We start from the raw sequence: 22,859 nt of genomic DNA, 5'->3' as shown, positions 1-22,859 counted from the left end.
AATAAGATTTCTATTTTTTTTTAAAGGAAGCACATGTTGCTAAATCTCAAGTCTCTGCTAGCCCAAATTTGGTAAACTTGGGATTGAACACTCAGAGTATACTAAATTCATCTCCACATAATCTGATGTTTTAAAGCTTTTACTGTCTGCCCTTTCTAGCTTTTTTTTTAACTACTTCCTTAAACTAATTTTTTTCAACCCAAACCGATTTACTTATTGCTCTCTCACATTGTTGTTTTTGGGATTATACTTGTCCTTGTTCCCTTCCTTGTGAATGCCCTCTTTTCCAAGCTTAACATAAAATTGTCTTTGAAGCCCAGCCCATTTCCTCCTGCCTCCATGAATTCAAGCTTGCTACCTCAGCCTGTAAAATATCCTTCTCCTCTGAATTTATTTTCTACTACTGCATAACAGTTTTCAAATACTTATGTTGTCCTGTACTGCTAATTAGATATTCATGTGTATTCTATCTATTTCTTATTCTTCCAACTAGATTATGTACTTCTCGGAGGCCAGAGCTATCATTTAATCTTCATGTTCCTCACACTCACTGTGGTAGATACTCACTTAGCATGTATTTATTGTGTACCTCCTCCGTACCAGGCACTATGCAAAGTGAGGACTTACATTGATGGAAAGTAATGGTTTCTGCCTGAAAGAGTCAGGTAAATAAGCCATTGCATTACAGTGTAGCAGATGCTTTAACAGAGATAGGAACAGTGTGCTAAGGGAGCATTAAAGATTAACGTTACTGCTGAGAGGAAAATATATTTGCATAATATCAGGACTGTGGAGATGAGATTTATTGTAGGAAGAAAGCAGAAAAAGGAATAAGTGTAGTATTTCTTATTTCTCTAATTAAACATACACATAACACTGTAACTTGGAAAAATAACCATCATAGTCATGATCTGTTAAAAAGTAAATGGAAACATTATGGGAAATTATGTTTTAGATAGAATATAAGTGGGTTGACTTAATAAGACAATGAATACTTTTTGCCAAATGTCCTCAGATAATAATGTAAATATGAACCTAATTAATAATGTGTTATGACATGGTTATGAGTAGAATTTCATATCCTATAGCAAACTTGTTTTTAAACTTATTAGTGTGGACAAATTTCAAATACATACAAAGTAAACAGAATAGTATAATAAGCTCTAGTGTACCCAGTACCCAGCTTTAGCAGTGATTGACATACTGTCATTTTTGTTTCATATATATCTTCAGCCACTCCTCATTCCCTGCTTCATTGTTATTTTTTTATATTTTTTAAAGATAAAATTTACATACACTAAAAAGTATAGATCTTAACGATATGGTTTTGACAAATAGATATAGCCACGTAACCCACATCTTAGTCATCATGTAGATTATAGAGCATCTATCTACTTCTACAGAAAATTCCTTTGCTTTCCTCTCCGCTCATTTACTACATTGTTTTCACGGTTCTGACTTGTTTTCTATCTTAGATTAGCTTCTAGTCTGCCTTGTGCTGGGCCAATCCAAGGCCTTCCACATTGCTGGACACCCCCTCCTCCAGCCCCCCGCTCTCTAGTACAGCCTGTGGGCCACTTTAATTATGTTACTAGATTGGGGTAGAATTCTTTGGTTGTTTGGAATCTTCTGGGATATTACCATTTGATGACATATAATACAGGGAACAGTCAAATATATTTTCTCATTCTTAGCTAAAAATTAGAAACTTCATATCCTAAGAATACTCTGTTTTCAGATGTCTTAGGAATATTTTATTTTCAGAGTATATTTGCAAATGTAGTTGATTGACTCAGTCCTAGCTTTTCCAGTATTACCAGTAATCTTACTGTAATTATTTATTTTTTCAGATGAAACAGTTTCTCCTATTTTATTGGATACAAAGTGGAATAAGATTCTAGATTCCCCTTCTCGCCAACCTGCGGTTTCTCATGAGTCACAGCCACAACTGAAAGTCTTCTCCCTGGCTCATTCAGTTACTCTCACTACAGAGGGAGAGGACCATTGTGCTAGTGGACAGGACTGTAGTCTAAATCCAGAGATCACCACGATGTGGATTGATGAAAATGCTGTTGCAGAAGATCAGTTAATTAAAAGGAACTGTAGTCGAGATGATCAATGCAGTGCTGTCGAAGTAGGAGAGAAGAAATGTGGGAACCTAACTTATCTGCCAGAAGAGAAGAATGTTCTTGTTGTAGCCGTCATGCATAACTGTGATAAAAGGACATTACAAAGCGATTTACAGGATTGTAATAATTATAATAGTCAATCCCTCATGGATACTTTTAGCTGTTCACTGGATGACGAATACAGACAAACTGATCAATTTAATTTTAGTATAAATGGGTCCACTGAAAAAGATATAAACTCAGAGAAACAAATGGATCTGTTGAATAGACCAAATGCAGACGAGGATCCTGTTAAACGTGTATGTACTACTTCATCTGATAATCTAGCCAGTGTCTGTTCCACGTCACAATTAGAGGATGATGAAAATATAGGTAGAGACCCCTCCATGTCTGCGATTACAAGTTTAGCATTTGATTCAGTGATCTCTTCCCAGGGAACAGATGGAAGTCCTGCTGTTAAAAAGCAAGAGAACTATATACCAGATGAGGTTCTCACTGGCAAAAACGGCTCTCCTAGGACAGATGTGGAAAGTCCAAATTCCTTTTCCTGCTTGAGTGAGGCGATTTTCATGAAAAAAGAGCCAGCAGAGGAGAGAACAACTGAAGAATCCATGCAGTCTGGTTTACCTTTGCTTCTCAAACCAGACACGCCTAATGGGTCTGGAAGGGATGATAGCTGTGAACAGTTTTCAGATTGCCTTGTGCCCACTGAAGTTAGAGCTGATGAAAATGAGAGTTTTAAACATGCGGAAATTCTTGGCACTACAGAACTTCTTAATATGACAGAGCATTTCTCTGAATCTCAGGAGATGACTAATTGGAAATTGACTAAACTAAATGAGATGAATGACAGCCAGGTAAATAAAGAAAATGAGAAGTTCCTGCAGTTGGATCAGCCTGAGGACACTCACAATGATAGGGGAGGAGAGAGTGATAGAACGGCAGAAGCAGGTCTAGATTTAAAAGGAACTTGTATGAATGAAAGTGAAGGATGTGATTTCTCCACTGTTACGGATACACCAGCAGCAAATTCTCTATCTAATTGTTGTGATTCCTATGGAATGCAGAGCCCAGTTGTTTGTTTTATTCCAAAGACTTTACCCTCCAAAGAAGATTCAGTAACGGAAGAAAAGGAAATAGAGGAGAGCAAGTCAGAATGCTACTCAAATATTTATGAACAGAGAGGAAATGAAGCCACTGAAGGGAGTGGACTACTTTCAAACAGCACTGGTGACCTAATGAAGAAAAATTATTTACACAGTTTCTGTAGTCAGGTTCCATCAGTGCTTGGGCAATCTTCACCCAAGATAGTGGCAAACCTGCAGTCTATCAGTGTTCCTTTTGGTGGTGCAAGACCTAAGCAACCTTCTAATCTTAAACTTCAAATTCCAAAGCCATTATCAGAGCATTTACAAAATGACCTTCCTGCAAACAATGGAAATAACATTAAAAACAAAAATGATGTTCTTGGGAAAGCAAAATTAGGGGACAACTCAGCAACCAATGTATGCAATGCCTCTTTGGGAAACATCTCTATTGCTGACACAAATGGGGAACATTTAGAAAGTTATGAGGCTGGGATATCCAGTAGACCGTGCCTTGCATTAGCTCCAGATAGCCCAGATAATGATCTAAGAGCTGGTCAGTTTGGAACTTCTGCCAGAAAGCCATTTACCACTCTGGGTGAGGTGGCTCCAGTATGGGTACCGGATTCTCAGGCTCCAAATTGCATGAAATGTGAAGCCAGGTTTACATTCACCAAAAGGAGGCATCACTGCAGAGCATGTGGAAAGGTAAGTTGTGTGTATCAGGTCAGAAATCTGGCATGCCCATTTTGTAATGCTCTAATTTTCAATTAGAAATTAATAAAGGCAATATCAGGTGAACATACTTCTGGTTGAGATGGCTTTATAAATAGCTTTTGAAAACCAGTGCTAGGAAATTTCTAAATAAAAAATGAGCTTGCTGATTCTTAGTGTTTATGTGATTTTTTTGTTGCCAAGACTTAAGCTGAATCAGTTTTCATGAAGAGATGAGAATTGAGGAAGTGTTAACTTTGTGGTTTCTATATTGATAGATATTTGGTTAATGAAATAGTTTGAAATAAGGAGGTTACTCACTCCGTTTAAGAAATATTTGTGACTGACTTCATATTTTTTAGTTCTTGATAAATTGAATATTACACTTAGAATCCATGCCAGTTTTTTGTGTAGGATTTTTGCCATTGCGCTAGACTTTCTAGAACTTTTTATATATGTACACACACACATATTTTTGCCTTTTCCCTCATATAACTTTGATACAGAATAGAGTTCAAGGTTATAGATCCTTGTAACAAGGTTATAAGAAGAGTTGATATTCCTTAGCTCTCCCTAAATTCTGTTAGCTAGTAACACATCAGTTTATTTGTTTGGTTCTTTTTGTTGTTTTTGTTTTTTGGTGAGGAAGATTGCCCCTGAGCTAACATCTGTGCCACTCTTCCTCTATTTTTTGTATATGGGACACCGCCACAGCATGGCTTGATGAGCAGTATATAGGTCTGCACCTGGGATCCAAACTCATGAACCCTGGGCTGCTGAAGTAGAGCACGTGAACTCAACCAGTATGTCACTAGCTGTTTGTTTTTTAAGAAACAAGGAGGAAGGGAGATTTCGGTGTTTATTTTTTTTAAATTGCCAGCTTTTTTTTAATGCTGTTTGTTGTTGTTGTTGTTGTTGTTGAGGAAGACTGCCCCTGGGCTAACATCTGTTGCCAATCTTCCTCTTTTTTTTCCCCTCCCCAAAGCCCAAGTACATAGTTGTATATCCTGTTGTAGGTCACTCTAGTTCTTCTACGTGGGATGCTGCCTCAGCATGGCTTGATGAGCAGTGTGTAGGTCCACACCCAGGATCCGAACCTGTGAACTTCGGGCCCCCAAAGTACAGCATATGAACTTAACCACTCAGCCAGGGGATCAGCCCCAGATTTTGAATTTTTAAAAAGAATGCAAGCTTAGGTGTCAGATCTAGATTCGAACTTCAGCTTTGTTGCTGTTAGCCATATAACTTTATTAAGCCTTAGTTTTTAATAAAAACAAAACAAAAATATTAATCATTTTTATTAGGCTGCTGTGAAGACTAAATGAGATTATAGTAAGTGCTCAATAATTAACCTCTATTTCCCTTCTTGCTTGATTTATTGATCTGTCTGTATTACTTAGGATGCTTTCAACTTTAAGGAACAGAGTACCTGACCCTCAGTGACTTAGACAAAAATAACATTTATTTCACATAACAGGAAGCCTGAAGATAGAGACCCTGTTATGTCTGGATACAGAGTCAAGATCACTGAACTCCTCTTGGTCTTCCCCTCATGGTCTCAATATAGTGGCACAACTCTAAGCATCAGGTCCAACCTGGCAGCTTCCCAAGTGCAAAGAAACTGGTTGGGGGCAAAAGAGCCCATTCCTCTTGCTGCCCTCTCATCTGGGAGGAAAGAATCCCCAGCAACTAATGTCCGTTTATTGGCCAGTTCTAGACTACAGGTTCAATCTTAGACCAGTTACTGACAAAGGGGAGCAGAACTACCACGATTGGCTAAGATCAATCATGATTCATCTCCGGGGGCTCAGCCCAGTGTTGCCTGAATAGAAGTAGGATTCTGTTAAGAAGGAAAAGGGGGAGCGTGGCTCCTGGATGGGAAATCAGCAAGGCCTACCGTAGGGTCCTAGCACAAAAGAATCAAATGATGGGGAGCAGAAAGAAGTTAAAGCTTGACTGGGCTGTTCATCTGTAATTATTAAAGTTTGAAGAAAATAATGTGTTTAATTCTTCAATACTTTGCACTCTGAAGTAAACCTATGGTCGGTAACCTGAACAGTCTTCTATTGGGGTATTAGAGATGTCATTTTTATATTGTTCTATGTTTTACTTACTACTTTTAACATTTCCTGAAAATTTTGCTTTCTTAAGCAAATAGTAAAAACACTTTTGCTCCAGACCAGCATATCCAAATGCAATGAGTAAATAGGTAATTTACATGGATTCAAGAAGAAAATGGTGGCAAATGCACATAAGTTGAAAAATTAGATAGAATTTTTGCTAAGTGGAATTTATGAATTCATATGGATTATGGATTCATATTCCATCTTTTACCTTTCCATCTCCAGTTACCTCAGTGATGTTCTAAGGATTGATGAGATAATGTCTATAAAAATCCTTGAGCTTCTCAGAAGGAAAGGGCTTATAAACATAGGTATACTTTTTCTAGGTATTAATCAGATTATACTGGGAATGTAGCTAGAAAAATACTCCAGGAAATGTGATTTTGTAAAATAGTTTTTACTGTTGAAAAAAGAAATTGTTAAATTGTAATAGAAAGTAAGCATATCCAGTAATTTCTCTACTTAACATCTACAGCTAAATTCTCTTAAGCGTCACAAACATATATTGAGCATCTAATATATGAAGGGTTCTGGGCGAGGTATTGCAGATTCAGAGATACATAAATGGGGAGGTATGACCTCATGGAATTTATAATCAAGGGCAGTAATTTCAGTGAGTGGGGCGAGGAATATTTGGATTTCTTGAAGTTTTTCAAAAATCCTGAAAAAACTGTGAACCACTGATCTGAGTAGACAAACAGACCATCCCACAACAAATTATAATGCAGTGTATTAAGAACCAGTTATGTGTGCTTTATATTCATTCATTCTTATTTAATCTCTATCACAGTCTTGTAGAATGGGTTGTTAACTTTTTCCTATTTGACAGATCAAGAATCGGAGGCTCAGAGAGGTCAAGGAATATGCCCAAGGTCACACAGCTTGAAAATGCTAGAGTCAACTTTGAAGCTGGTACTCTTTCTTTCAGTCATACTACTTCCCCTAGAATATCTCCTTATTCATATTAGCAGTATGAACAAAATACTTTAGGATCATTGAGGAATGAGAGCTTAATTTTTCCAAGAATGGCAGAGGGAGTTAGGAGTCATGATACAAAAAGACTGTTTGGAAAGGGAGCTATAAAAAAAGTGGGTATAATTTATGGAACAAAGTTCTAAAGTATGTGAGAAAAATGGGATCTCAGCGGAGCATCGGTAGCGTCAAGATAAAAACACACTTGAATATAGAAGGAGTTAATAGAAAATGTGGAATATTATTTAACAGAGTATAGGGCTTATATTCAGTTCTTGATAAGTAGTAGATATTATAATTGTTATAGCATTCATCTTGGTATAATGTAATTAAGTGAAATATAAAATAATTGCACTAGAGTTTATGAAAGTGTTGAAATATTGCCACTTTTTCCTATATTGCTATAATGGTGATCAAGACACCTGGATTCCATTCTTCATTGTTAATTGGAAAAGCATGTCACACTCTCTAAAATGTTCAGCAAATGTGAGTTTTTTATTTCATACATTATTTAGATAATGACTTTAAATAGCAGCATCCTTACTTCTCCTGTACGATAGGTGATAAATTGGAGAATAGAGTGTAGAGAACTCCTTCCTCAAAAGGTACCCTCTAGGTTCAAATGATCACCATTATTCTGTATCCTTATTAATCGCCTATGGAAATCACTGATTCCAGCAGACCATGGTTATCTTCTGTTGGGCTCCATTTGCCACAAATATTTTGATCCCTTTTTATTTGATCTTTTGACTTCAAAGGGCTGTGAAAGCCATTAAGTTTAAGAGTAAAAGAGAGAGGAGTTCTTTTGAAAGCGAAGAATTTCTAAAAGAAAAGAAGATGTCTTTTATTTGGTCATTTGCAAGTCTTTGCCACACTTTATCGATTACTGTCACTGATGTGGCCAGTTATTGTTCACTAGGTGCCAGCTGGTAAACTGTTCTGTCTACTACTTGATAGAAGTAGACATAAAAAATAGCCTTTAAAAGAAAAACCTCTTGAAATTATACTTATAACTTAGATATTTTGTATTTGTTTGGAGTGGTGTGAAAGATGAGAATAGAATACCATTTTTGAACACTCCCACTTTATGCTAGGCTTGTCTAGTCTAACATCACGATTTTCTGAAACACAGTTACAAGCGAGAAAAGTACGCCTCAAGTAATTTGCCTAAATTCTCAGAGTTTCTAAATGAGAGTGTATGGATTTTAAGACAGATCTGACTCGAAAGCCCCACGCTCTTTTTACTACACTGGACATAGCAACAAAATTTATCTACTAGAATTGCCTACTAAAAATGTAAGTCATTGTCTTTTGGTGAACATACGTTTTGGGCAGTGGTAAAGGATTGGGAATTTGAGTATTTGAATTTTTAAGGAAGACAAAAATGTTGAGTGGTGCTATCAGGAGATGGGGAACCTATCAAAGTTAGCAGGATTTTAGGTTTTCCTTCTCCCATCAGGTCTTGAACTACAAAGTAGGAAAAGAACAATATGGGTGCCAACTCATTGAATGAGGAGAGATTTAGTCACAGTAATATATGTATACCGCTCCAGTTTACTCACACTATTTTTCCACTGTAGTTGACTTAAAAAAATATAATTCAAAATAGATGAGTTTTTACTGCATTAGTGATTAGAAACTGTAGGAGAGATAGTCTGGGAAAGAGTACTGGAATGGGTATGGAAAAAGCTCTGGGCTTCTGTTTCCTCTTCTGTAAAAGGAAAGAATAGACTTTATCCCTCTTCTTTGCATCTCTGAAAGAGCTGTGTTCTTTCTGTGTTTGAACTTCTTTGTTTGAAAAAAAGTACAGGACCGGAAAGATTTGTGTTAGCACTGATTTATCTCTGTAAAATTATTACTAAACTTACTGATTAGCTGAGATCACTTTGTGGGAAGAGTATACCATTTATTTTGTTTAATTTTGAAATGTGCTGTGTTTAAAGTGTTTTTTGAAAATCATCTCAGTTAGACTGCAATGCTCTTTGTCAGGGTACCGTTTTAGGAGGCTACACTGAGAGGTTTATTTACAATCACTGTTTCCTTTTTTCTTCATTTCCAATACTTATTTCTTCAAGATCCCTTTAGGCACACAAGATCTTAATCACTTACAGTTTAAAAAAAAATAACTTGATGACATACATAATGTCAAAGTGACATATTGAAAAATGATCTAGATCAATTTTTAATATAGTTCTAGAAGGGTTTCCTCCTTCAGACACTTGAAGTTACAGATATTTTACATTTATTTAACATTTATAAATGTAATTATAAAATGTTACATTTTATATTTTTATAACATATATATTTTATAACATATATATTTCATAAGTTTATATTTATATAATTTATATAATATGTATATGTTTAAAATGGCAAACTATAGTGAGCGTCTATGCCTTTAATTTGAATTAGTGTTCCACAGTAAAATCAGGAGTAATTTTATCTATAAAGGTATATAACAGAACTATATAATAATATTTTGATATTTAATTCATTATAACATATTTTTAGTTTAAGTGAAAAAAATACTTTAAGGAATTAAAATACATTAAAAATAACTGTTCAAATTTAAAATTGAGAATAAAACACACATTTTGAGAAGGGATGGAGAGACCCGGTACCATTTTTCTTTTTTTTACACCAAGTAATATATATACTTTGAAGAGGCAGCCTCCTGCTTCTACATATCCCTAGTCTAATGTCCTAGACATATTCACTTAAAAAAATTAGTAGACTATTTTTTAGAGTAGAAAAATCGAGCGGAAAGTACAGAGTTCCTCCCCCACCTCCCCCCCGCTTCCTGGTTGACCCAAATAACATCTTGCACTAGTGTGGTACTTTAGTTAAAATTGATGAATCAGGGGCCAGCCCCGTGGCCGAGTGGTTAAGTTCACGTGCTCCACTTTGGTGGCCCAGGGGTTCCCTGGATCCTGGGCGCGTACATGGCACCGCTCGTTAGGCTATGTTGAGGTGCTGTCCCACATACTGCAACTAGAAGGACCCACAGCTAAAATATGCAACTATGTACTGGGGGGATTTCGGGAGAAAAAGCAGAAGGAAAAAAAAGGAAGATTGGCAATGGTTGTTAGCTCAGATGCCAGTCTTTAAAAAAAAGAAAAAATTGATGAATCAGTACTGACACAGTGTTATTAACTAAAGTCCTATATAAGAAATATATACTGTAGTGTACATTAGAGGTCACTCTTTGTGTTGTACAGTTCTATGAGTTTTGATAAATGCATATTATGTATCCTATCACAGTATCATGTATAACAGTTACACTACCCTAAAAATCCTTTGTGTACCAACTACGCATCTCCCCTTTCCTCTCCCTGAACCATTGATCTTTTTAGTGTCCCTATTGTTTTACCTTTTCCAGAATGTCTTATAGTTGGGATCATACAATATGTAGCCTTTTCAGACTGGCTTCTTTCATTTAGCAATATACATTAGGTTTGCTCCATGTCTTTTTGTGACTTGATAACTCATTTCTTTTTATTGCTGAATAATATTCTATTGTATGAAAGTACCACAGTTTGTTTATTCATTCAGCTATTGCAAGATATCTTGATTGCTTCCAGTTTTTGACCATCATAAATAAATAAAGCTGTTATAAACATTTGTGTGCAGGTTTTTGTGTGGATGTAAGTTTTCAGCTCATTTGTATAGATACCTAGGGGCATGATTGCTGGATTGTATGGGAAGCCTGTGGTTTTCTTTGTAAGAAACTGCCCATTTGTCTTCCAAAGTGACTGTACTATTTTGCATTCCCATCAGCATTGAATGAGAGTTCTTGTTGCTCTACATCCTTGGTAGCACTTGGTGTTGTCAGTTTTGCATTTTAGCTATTCTAATAGATGTCGTAGTTTCTCATTTTAAAAAATATTTGCAATTCCCTAATGACATACGATGTTGAACATCTATTCATATGCCTGTTTACCATCTGTAGTATCTTCTTTGGTGAGGTATCCATTCAGACACTCATTTTTTAATCAGGTTGTTTGTTTTCTTTTTTTGTTGTTTCTGTTTTGAGGAAGATTAGCCCTGAGCTAACATCCACTGCCAATCCTCCTCTTTTTGCTGAGGAAGATTGGCCCTGAGCTAACATCTGTGCCCATCTTCCTCTATTTTATATGTAGGACACCTCCACAGCATGGCTTGATAAGCAGTGCGTAGGTCTGCACCCAACATCTGAACCAGTGAACCCTGGGCCACTGAAGCAGAGCACGTGAAATTAACCTCTGCACCACCTGTTGGCCCCTGTTTGTTTTCTTATTGCTGAGTTTTAAGAGTTCTTTTTACATTTTAGATACAAGTTCTTTTGTCAGATGTATCTTTTGCAAATATTTTCTCCTGGTCTGTGGTCCATTCATTCTCTTAGATATCCATTTTTAATTATTTTAGAAGTATCTCTAAGTATTTAACAACACATTTCTAAATAATGCATTTCAATAGAATTACTTAGATGTTTTCTTTTTTAAAAATTTTTAAAATTATTTTTATTTTTATTTTGTTGAGGAAGGTTAGCCCTGAGCTAACGTCTGCTGCCAATCCTCCTCTTTTTGCTGAGGAAGACTGGCCCTGAGCTAACATCTGTGCCCATCTTCCTCTACTTTATATGTGGGATGCCTGCCACAGCATGGCTTGCCAAGTGGTGCTATGTCCACACGTGGGATCCAAACTGGCAAACCCCGGGCCGTGGAAGCGGAACATGAGAACTTACCGCTGCACCAGCGGGCTGACCCCTAGATGTTTTCTTGATTATCAATTTTAGAAATGATCTATTGAGATTTCAATTATGATTTTATTTACATGTTTTCTTGTTTATTGTTTGTCTCTCCAATTCATGTCTAAAGCTCCATGGGGATAAGGATCTTTTCTGCCTGCCTTGCTGCTATATCCTCAGCCCTAGCACGTAGTGGGTACTCACCAGATATTTGTTGGATAAACAAAGAAATGAGTGAATACTGTCTCTTAATGCAGCAGTACATCTTTTTATGCAACACCTTGAGTCTTTAGATGATAGTATCAACTTCAGAATATAGTGGATATAAACTTTGGAAAATATTTTAAATTAGTTGTATATGTTTTTTCTATTTAAGGACAGATTCAAATCAAAACAAGTTTATTTTCCTAATTTCCTATTTACTTACCTATTGATGAGAACCAGTAGATATAAGAGTAAGAAATGGATGCTTTAACTAGAATGTTGCATGGTAATTCACAGTTTCACTCATACTCTGCCTGAAAACCTGTCTCTTGTTATTAACATTATGATTTTAATTATTCTGGCATGATAAAAACAGGATCAGCATTTGGATTAAACATGGACTCTAATGAAATTAGGGAAGAGTTTTCCATTCAGACCTTGAAAAGGCTGTGTTGGCTAACATTCGGCCTCACCTATGTTGTGGCACTTATCACACAGTATTATTTTTGTCTTTCTCCCTCATTGGGCTATAAGGATCCTGAGACTGGTTTTGATTTATCTTCGTATCCCCAGCATCTAGCACAATACCTATCACCTCCAATTTTTCAATAAATGTTAATGAATGAATGAGTCCTAAATCATTAATTTATTCAACAAACATTGAGTGCTTGTTATTTGTCTGTCACTGTGCTTGGTGCTGAGTTTACACTGATGGCATTGTAATACTTACCTTCATGTAAATATTAGTGGGAATAACCAAAATCAGACAAGCATATAATTACAAATTGTGATACCGACTATGAAGGAAATAAACAAGGAGGGGTAATATAAAAAATAGGGAGGGGAAGAAGGTCTGGGAAGTCCTCTGAGAAGTGACATTTTAGATGACTCATGAAAGTTGAGGAATCAGCCATTCAAAGAACAGAGAAGACTGCTTCAGGAGGAATTAACAGCATGGACAAAGCCTCTGAGGTAGGAAAGCACCTATTCAAGAAACTGAAAGGAATTCATTGTGGTTAAGATATGGAGAGTAAGGGAAGAGTTACCTAAAAAGCTTGGAGAGGAAGTCAGGGAATAGATCATGTTGGGCTTTGCAGGACATGTAAGGAGTATGATGGGAAGCTGTTGGAATGGATGAGCTCACCTAGGGAAGAGTATAAAGGGGGAAGGGAAGGGCGCCAGGGCTGAGCCAATGAGGTCAAGTGGAGAAGAAGGATCCTGTATAAGTGACTGAGAAGAAGTAGCCAGAGAGGTAGGCAGAAGACCAAGAAAATGTGGTATCTTGGAAGTCAAAAGAAGAATGTAGTTTGTCAAAGGAAGGGGATTATCACCTATGTAAAATGCCGGTGAGAGGTCAATAAGATGTGAATAGGAAAGGGACCATTGGACTTGGCTGCACCGGGGTCCAGGTCTGATAAAAGCAGACTTGGGAGAGCTGTGGATGCAGAAGCCAGAATGTTGAAAATGGGGAATGGGTTGGAAATGGAATAAAGATGAGGAGTTGGAGATGGCTTTTTCAAGAAGTTTTGCCGTGAGAACAGAAAAAAATTGGAGCAATTATTAGATGAAAATGGGTTATGGATGAATTTTTTTAAGGATAGGAAATACTATTCTATTAATATAATGCCATGAATTATCCTCTAGACAAGTTGTTTTAGGAGAAAAGTGAGATTGATCAAAGGAAGAGAAAAATCCTTGAAAATGCACAAGGGATGGGATCTATGCGCATGTTGAGAGTTTGCTCTTTAATGGGGAAGGAAGAGAAGGTGAAAACAGACAGAAGTAGGTTTATGGGTTTAGCAGTGAAAGCATGAAGAAATTTACATCTGCTTGGCTGATACTTCACATGGAAAATGTAAATATTGAGGAAAGTGAAATATAAATAATGAAGGTTTGAGAAGAAAGGGATAGTTATCTTGGAGTGGGAAAGTAACGCCTAGTAGAGAATTGAAATTTTGATAGCCCCGTGAGATTTGGTATTAAACCTTCAGTCAGTTTATGCTAGTCCAGTCCTGGTTTCATGGAATAGGCTTAGTATTTGTCTTTGGAGACATTCTGAGTTATTAGTTATCTTTGCAATACAGATAATTTGGATTGGGCAAGCAGGAAAAGTTCTAAAGGGCCAATGTATGGCACCATCTATCCATCCATTTCATTTATTTGTTCGTTCATTGATTCAGTGAGCATTTACTTATTGCTTAGTGTCCTGTTTTATAACCAAAGAGGTACAAAAAAAGTAGAAAAATGGTCACCCTACTGAAACATACTGCTCATGTTTCTGTAGATGACAAACTTAAATATATGAAGCAAGTAACAAAGCAATGACAAAGCATCGAATGCTCTACAATGGGGTGATGCTGATGGTGGTAGTGGTGGTGAGGAGAATATTTGTTTACTATGTGCCAAATACGTTTATAAATGCTGCTTATCTTATTTAAAAATACGTAACACCCTATGAGGTGTAGCTAGTGTTATAATGCTCATTTTACAAGTGATGAAATAGATCTAGAAAAATTAAGTAACTTGTTCAAAATCACGCAGCCAATAAGTGGAGTTAGGATTCAGACTCAGGCACTTTGACTTCTAGAGCCCACACTCCAAAACGTGTGCAGTGGTTTCAGGTAAAAAAAGAATAAGGGAGTGATGAAATTGAGGTACTTGACAGGACCACTTCTCTAGCCACACCTGGACTATGACCACAGAGTTCCTGGGCAGCCAGCTAAGAGGGAAACAGAAGGGAGCTAACATTTGTTTAGTACGTACGTAGTCTGTGATTTGTTTATTATCTAGTTTGATCTTCCTAGTAAACCTATGTGAAAGGTGATACCATCCCTGTTTTACAGTTGGAGAAACTGAGATGGTGGAACTAGGAACCAACTAAAGTTTTCTTGGCTATATGACTCATGCTCTTTTCCTGTAAATATAGTTGAGAGGATAAAAATAAAATAATAGGTTTTGTGGTGATTTCTCTTTCCTTAGCATTCCTGAGAGGAATGTCTGCATTTACACCATGTTTTCAAAGTAAATTTTACACTTATTTCAAAAAGAAAGGTGAAAAATGTCTGGAATTTATTTTATTAGAAGGCAATTTCTTATTTTAAATAAAGTTATATGTTAAATTACTTGCAATTTATTTTTTAATAACTTGAGTTACAGTCATTTTTGTTTAACATTTGAGGATTTTGTTAGTGAATATAGAATAACCTTCATAAGACCCTGAATTAGAAGCACATTAGGGTAATCTTTTGGCTTACAACTTCGGAGATCAATTTTCTCAAGGTTTGTCTGTCTTCTGCTAATATATGGGCTCTGGTTTTGCTCCTTGGCAAGCAGAGAGGTAGTAATTTCTCACACTGAACATTGGTTGAAATGTGGTGTTAAGAGCATTGTAAAGAGCAAAAGAGATCAATATTTCTCAACAAACCTAGGTTCAGAGTGACCTTGTAGCCATTTACTAGCTTCTTCATGATCTTGGGCAATGCACTTTCATCATCTGTAAAATGGTGGTAATAATACTTAACTTGCACAATTGTATATAATAAAAATTGATTGAATGAGTGAATTACAAGTATTAGAAGTAGTGTGTTACCTAGCACTGCATAGTGGATTGTCATTAATTGGTAGTTCATTATTTCAAATATATCTCTATGGAAAATTGGGTATTGTTTCTTTATAAAGTATTTCTTGTTGGTGAGTTGTAGAGTTCTTTATATATTCTGCATATCAATCCTCTATCAGATATCTGATTTGCAGATGTTTTCTCCCATTCCGTGAGTTGCCTTTTCACTTTGTTGATAGTGAAAGTTTTAAATTTTGATGAAGTTCAACTGATCTATTTTTTCTTTTATTGCATGTGCTTTATGTCTTATATCTAAGAAGTCATTGGCAAACGAAATGTCATGGAACTTTTTCCCTATATAGGCACACCTTGTTTTATTATGCTTCACTTTATTGCGCTCTGCAGATAATTGTGTTTTTTATAATTCCACCAGCATTTTTACCTTCCACCAGCAAAAATATTATAACTTGCTGAAAGCTCAGTGATGTTTAGCTTTTTTTTTTTTTTTAGGAAGATTAGCCCTGAACTAACTGCTGCAATCCTCCTCTTTTTGCTGAGGAAGACTGGCCCTGAGCTAACATCCGTGCCCATCTTCCTCTACTTTATGTGTGGGACGCCTACCACAGCATGGCATGCCAAGTGGTGCCATGTCCACACTCAGGATCTGAACCCGTGAACCCCGGGCCGCTGAAGTGGAAGATGCGAACTTAACCGCTGTGCCACCGGGCCGGGCCCATGTTTAGCATTTTTCAGCAATAAAATATTTTTGTAATTCAGATGTATGCATTGCTTTTTTAGACATAATGCTGTTGCACAATTAATAGACTACAGTACAGTGTAAACATAACTTTTATATGCACTGGGAAACTAAAAATTTGTGTGATTCACTTTATTGTGATATTTGCTTTATTGCAGTGGTCTGGAACTGAACCCGCCATATCTCTGAGGTATTTTCTTCTAAGAGTTTTATAACTTTAGTACTTACATTTAGGTCTTTGATCCACTTTGAATTCATTTTTGTATATGGTATAATGTAAGAGTCAAATTTCATTCTTTTAAATGTGGATATATAGTTTTCCCAGCACTATCTGTTAAAAAGCCTATTCTTTCCCCATTGAATTGTCTTGGCACCCGTGTCAAAAATCATTTGACTGTATATGTGAGTTTATTTCTGAGCTCTCTGTTTTTTTTTTTTTTTTTTTTTTGAGGAAGATTAACCCTGAGCTAACTGCTGCCAGTCCTCCTCTTTTTGCTGAGGAAGACTGGCCCTGAGCTAACATCCATGCCCATCTTCCTCTACTTTATATGTGGGACGCCTACCACAGCGTGGTGTGCCAAGCAGTGCCATGTCTGCACCCAGGATCCGAACCAGCGAACCCTGGGCTGTCGAAGCAGAACGTGCACACTTAACCACTGCACCACTGGGCCGGCCCACCTGTTGTTCTTTATATCTGTGTTTATGCTAGTATCACACTGTTTTGATTACTGTAGCTTCGTAGTAAATTTTGAAACCATGAAGTATGAATCTTCCAACTTTGTTCTACTTTGTCAAGATTATTTTGGCTATTTGGGATCCCATGAGGTTCCATATGAATTTAAGAATGGATTTTTCTATTTCTGCAAAAACCATTGGGGTTTTGATAGGGATTATGTTGAATCTGTAGATCACTTTGGATAGTATTGACATCTTAACAATATTAAGTCTTCCAATCCATGAACATGGGATGTCTTTCTATTGATTTATGTCATCTTTAATTTTTTCCAGCAATCTTTTGTTGTTTTCAGTGTATAAGTCTGTTACCTCCTTGGTTAAGTTACTTCCTAAGTATTTTATTCTTTTTGATGCTATCATAAATGGAACTTTTTTTTGAGAGGTTTTTAATTTTGTTTTTTATTCAGGTTATGATAGTTTAGAACATAGTGAATTTTCAGTTGTACATTATTATTTGTCAGTCACCATATAAGAGTGTCCCATCCCCTTTGTGCCCAACCCCCAAACCCTTCCCTCTGGTAACCACTAAACAGTTCTCTTTGTGTGTTTATTTTCCACATATGAGTGAAATCATATGGTTTTCAACTTTCTCTGTCTGGCTTATTTCATTTAACGTAATACCCTCAAGGTCCATCTATGTTGTTGTGTATGGGATGATTCTGTCTCTTTTTATGGCTGAGTAGTCTTCTATTGTATATGTATATCATATCTTCTTCATCCAATCATCAGTCAATGGGCACTTGGTTGTTTCCACATCTTGGCTATTGTGAATAGTGCTGCAATGAACATAGGGGGTGCATAAGCTTTCTTGAATTGTTGATTTCAAGTTCTTTGGATAAATACCCAGTAGTGGGATAGCCAGGTCATATGATATTTCTATTTTTAAATTTTTGAGGCATCTCCATACTGTTTTCCACAGTGGCTGCACCAGTTTGCATTCCCACTAGCAGTATATGAGGGTTCCCTTTTCTCCACAACCTCTCCAGCATCTGTTATTTTTTTGTCTTGATGGTTATAGCTATTCTAACGGGTGTAAGGTGATACCTTCGTGTAGTTTTGATTTGCATTTCCTTCATGATCACTGACATTGAACATCTTTTCATGTGCCTATTGGCCATCTGAATATCTTCTTTGAAAAAATATCTGTTTATATCCTCTGCCCATTTTTTGATTGAGTTATTTGTTTGTTGTTGAGTTGTGTGAGTTCTTTATATATTATAGCGATTAACCCCTTGTTGGATATATGATTTACAAATATTTTCTCCCAATTGTTGGCTTGTCTTTTTGTTTTGATGTTCGTTTGCCTTGCCTTGCAGAGGTTCTTTAGTCTGATGAAGACCCACTTGTTTATTTTGTCTTTTGTTTCCCTTGTCTGAGTAAACATGGTATTCGAAAAGATCCTTTTAAGACTGATGTCAGAGTGTACTGCCTATATTTTCTTCTAGAAGTTTTATGGTTTCAGGTCTTACCTTCACATCTTTGATCCATTTTGAGTTTATTTTTGTGTATGGAGTAAGATAATGGTCTACTTTCATTCTTTTGCTTGTGGCTGTCCAGTTTTCCCAGCACCATTTATTGAAGAGACTTTCCTTTCTCCATTGTATGTTCTTAGCACCTCTGTTGAAAATTAGCTGTCCATAGATGTGGTTTTACTTCTGGGCTTTCAGTTCTGTTCCATTGATCTGTGTGCCTGTTTTTGTAGTGATACCATGCTGTTTTGATTACTGTAGCTTTATAGTATATTTTGAAGTCAGGGATTGTGGTGCCTTGAGCTTTGTTTTTGTTTCTCATGATTGCTTCAGCTGTTGGATGTCTTTGGTTGCTCCATATGAATTTAAAGATTCTTTGTTCTATTTCTGTGAAGAATGTCATTGGGATTCTGATTGGGATTGCATTGAATCTATAGATTGCTTTAGGTAGTGTGGACATGTTAGCTATGTTTATTCTTCCAATCCATGTGCATGAAATCTCTTTCCATTTCTTTATGTCCTCACCTATTTCTTTCTGTAATGTCTTATAGTTTTCCTTATATAGGTCTTTCACCTCCTTGGTAAATTTATTCCTAGATATTTTATTCTTTTTGTTGTGATTGTAAATGGGATTGTATTCTTGAGTTCTCTTTCTGTTAGTTCATTATTAGAGTATAGAAATGCAACTGATTTTTGTAAACTGATTTTGTACCCTACAACTTTGCTGTAGGTGTTGATTATTTCTAATAGTTTTCTGATGGGATCTTTATGGTTTTCTATATATAAAATCATGTCATCTGCAAACAATGAGAGTTTCACTTCTTCATTGCCTATATGGATTCCTTTTATTTCTTTTTCTTGCCTAATTGCTCTGGCCTAAACTTCCAGTACTATGTTGAATAAGAGTGATGAAAGTGGGCACCCTTGTCTTATTCCTTTTGAAGAGGGCTGGATTTCAGTTTTTCCCCATTGAGTATTATGTTGGCTGTGGATGTGTCATATATGGCCTTTATTCTTTTGAGATACTTTCCTTCTACACCCATTTTATTGAGAGTTTATATCATAAATGAATTTTGGATATTGTCAAATGCTTTCTCTGCATCTATTGAGATGATCATGTGGGTTTTTTCCCTCATTTTGTTATTGCGGTGTATCACATTGATTGATTTGCAGATGTTGAACTATCCCTGTGTCCCTTGTATAAATCCCATTTGATCATAGTTTATGATCTTCTTAATGTATTGCTGTATTCAGTTTGCCAATATTTTGTTGAGGATTTTTGCATCTATTCATCAGTGATATTGACCTGTAATTTTCCTGCTTTGTGTTGTCCTTCTCTGGCTTTGGGATCAGCGTGGTGTTAGCCTTGTAGAATGTGTTAGGAAGTGTTCTGTCTTTCTCGCTTTTTTGGAATAGTTTGACAAGGATAGGTAATAAATCTTCTTTGAATTTTTGGTAGAATTCTCCAGAAGCTGTCTGGTCCTGGAGTTATTTTTTGGGAGGTTTTTGAATACTGTTTCAATCTCTTTACTTGTGATTGATGTATTTAGATTCTTTATTTTTTCTTTGTTCAGTTGTGGGAGGTTATTAGAGTCTAAGAATTTATCCATTTCTTCTAGATTGTCCAATTTGTTGGCTATAGTTTTTCATAGTATTCTCTTATAATCTTTTGTATTTCTATGGTGTCCGTTGTCATTTCTCCTCTTTCCTTTCTAATTGTATTTATTTGAGTCTTCTCTCTCTTTTCCTCTCTGAGTCTGGCTAAGGGTTGTCAATTTTGTTATTTTCTCAAAGAACCAGATCTTTGTTTCATGGATCCTTTCTACTTTTTTTTTTTGTTTCAATTTCTTTTATTTGTGCTCTAATTTTTATTATTTCCTTCCTTCTACTGACTTTGGGCTTTGTTTGTTCTTCTTTTTCTAATTTTGTTAGTTGTAGTTTGAGATTGCTTTTTGAGATTTTTCTTATTTGTTTAGGTGAGCCTGTATTGCAATGAATTTCCCTCAGAGGACCACTTTTGCTGCATCCCATATGTGTCAGTATGGTGTATTTTCATTTCATTTGTCTCCAGATATTTTTTGATTTCTCTTTTAATTTCTTCAATGATGCATTGGTTGTTCAGTAGTATGTTGTTTAGTGTCCACATCTTTTTTCCCTTTCCCAGCGTTTTTGTTGTTGTGGTTGTTGATGATTTCTAGTTTCATAGCCTTATGGTTAGATAAGATGCTTGATATTATTTCACTCTTCTTAAATTTATTGAGGCTTGCCTTGTTTCCCAACATGTGGTCTATCCTTGAGAATGTTCCATGCACTCCTGAGAAGAATGTGTAATCTGCTGTTTTGGGATGCAGTGTTCTGTATATGTCTATTAAGACCGTCTGGTCTAGTTTTTCATTTAAATCCACAATTTCCTTGTTGACTTTCTGCCTGGATGATCTCTCCATTGGTGTAAGTGGTGTGTTGAGGTCCCCTACTATTATTGTGTTGTTGTTAATATCTCCTTTTAGGTTTGTTAATAGTTGCTTTATTTACTTTGGTGCTCCTGTGTTGGGTGCATAAATATTTATCAGTGTTATGTCTTCTTGGTGGAGTGTCCCTTTTATCATTATGTACTGCTCCTCTTTTTCTCTCTTTACCTGTTTTATCTTGAAGTCTTCTTTGTCTGATGTAAGTATTGCAACACCTGCTTTCTTTTGTTCGCCATTAGCTTGGAGTATCGTCTTCCATCCCTTCACTCTGAGCCTGTGTTTGTCTTTTGAGTTGAGATGTATTTCCTGGAGGCAGCATATTCTTGGGTCTTATTTTTTAATCATCTAGCAACTCTGTGTTTTTTGATTGGAAGAATCAGTCCATTTACATTTAGAGTGATTATTGATATATGAGGGCTTAATGCTGCCATTTTATTGTTCATTTTCTGGTTCTTCTGCATTTCTTTTGTTTCTTGTCCCATGTATTTTGGACTATCAATTCGCTTAGGTAGTTTTCTATGCTGATTTTCTTAGTTTTCTCCTTATTTGTTATTTGTGTCTCTCTTCTAATTATTTGCTTAGTGGTTACCATGAGGTTTGCATAAAAAATCTCATAGATGAGATAGTCCATTTTCTGATAACCTCTTATTTCCTTAGACTAAGCTGATTCCATCTCTTTCCTCTTCCCTGTCTAAGTTGATATTGTCACATCTTATTCCATCCTGTGTTGTGAGTTTGTGGTTAGAATGACAAGGTTATATTTACTTTTGGTGTTTTCCTTCCCTTTATCTTCAATGTTATAATTGTTTGCTAACCTGTTCTGATAGAGAGCTGCAACTTTCTGTTTTTGTCTATCTATTTATCTCCTTTCTCAGGCTTTTGTAACCCCTACTTTTTCTTTTTTTCCAGATATGAGGGCCTTCATGAGCATTTCTTGTAAGAGGGGCTCTTATGGCAATGAACTCCCTTAGCTTTTGTTTATCTGGGAACGTTTTTATTTCTCTATCATATCTGAAGGATATTTTCACTGGATACAGTATTCTTGGCTGAAAATTTTTGTCTTTCAGAATTTTGAATATATCCTTTCGAGTCTATCCTAGCCTGTAAAGTTTCTGCTGAGAAATCTTCTGAAAGCCTGATAGAAGTTCCTTTGTAAGTTATTTTCTTCTGCCTTGCCTCCCTTAATATTTTTTCTTTGTCATTTGCTCTTGCCAGCTTTACTACTGTATGTCTTGGAGAAGGTCCTTTTATGCTGATATAGTTTGGAGATCTGTTGGCTTCTGTCATGTGTGTTTCCAGCTCCTTCCCCAGGTTTGGGAAGTTCTCAGCTGCTATTTCTTTGAGCAAGATTTTTGCTCTGTTCTCCTGCTTTTCTCCTTCTGGAATACTTATAATCCTTATGTTGCATTTCCTAGTTGAGTTGCATAATTCTCAGAGAATTTTTTCATTTCTTCTTAGTCTTAGTTCTCTCTCCTCCTCCATCTGAAGCATTCTTGTATTTCTGTCCTCAAGACTGCTGATTCGTTCCTCCATAATATCAGCCCTATTGTTCAGGGAGTCCAGATTTTTCTGTATCTCGTCCAGTGTCTTTTTCATCTCCAACGTTTCTGATTGGTTATTCCTTATAGTTTCAATCTCGTTTTTGAAGAATTTGTTCCTGATTTCGTTGAACTGCCTATCTCTTCTTTTAACTCATTGAGTTTTTTTATTATAGCTATTTTGAATTCTCTGTCATTTGGATTATAAGTTTTTGTGCTTTCAGGATTGATTTCTGGGTATTTGTCATTTTCCTTCTGGTCTGGAGATTTAATGTATTTTTTTCATACTACTTGAGGTTGTGGATTTGTGTCTCCATATAGAGATAGTGTTTGGCTGCAGCTTCTACCTGCTGCCATTGGGGTAAGGGGGAAGGAGCTGT

At 36.3% G+C, this 22,859-nt stretch overlaps 1 protein-coding gene across 2 annotated transcripts in view; it reads left to right on the top strand.

Annotated features, from left to right (window-relative positions):
• ZFYVE9 (zinc finger FYVE-type containing 9) overlaps positions 1-22,859 on the top strand; it is a 138,900-nt gene that overhangs the window by 30,645 nt on the left and 85,396 nt on the right. For both annotated transcript variants that reach the window (XM_046663332.1, XM_046663331.1), the window contains exon 3: positions 1,851-3,922. In XM_046663332.1, the coding sequence (XP_046519288.1) occupies positions 1,851-3,922 (2,072 nt within the window). The remainder of the gene's footprint in view (positions 1-1,850; positions 3,923-22,859) is intronic.

The sequence above is a fragment of the Equus quagga genome, chromosome 5 (assembly GCF_021613505.1).
Source record: "Equus quagga isolate Etosha38 chromosome 5, UCLA_HA_Equagga_1.0, whole genome shotgun sequence".
Classification (NCBI taxonomy): domain Eukaryota; kingdom Metazoa; phylum Chordata; class Mammalia; order Perissodactyla; family Equidae; genus Equus; species Equus quagga.
Note: the sequence above shows the minus strand (reverse complement) of the source record. Positions and strands in the feature narration are given on the sequence as shown.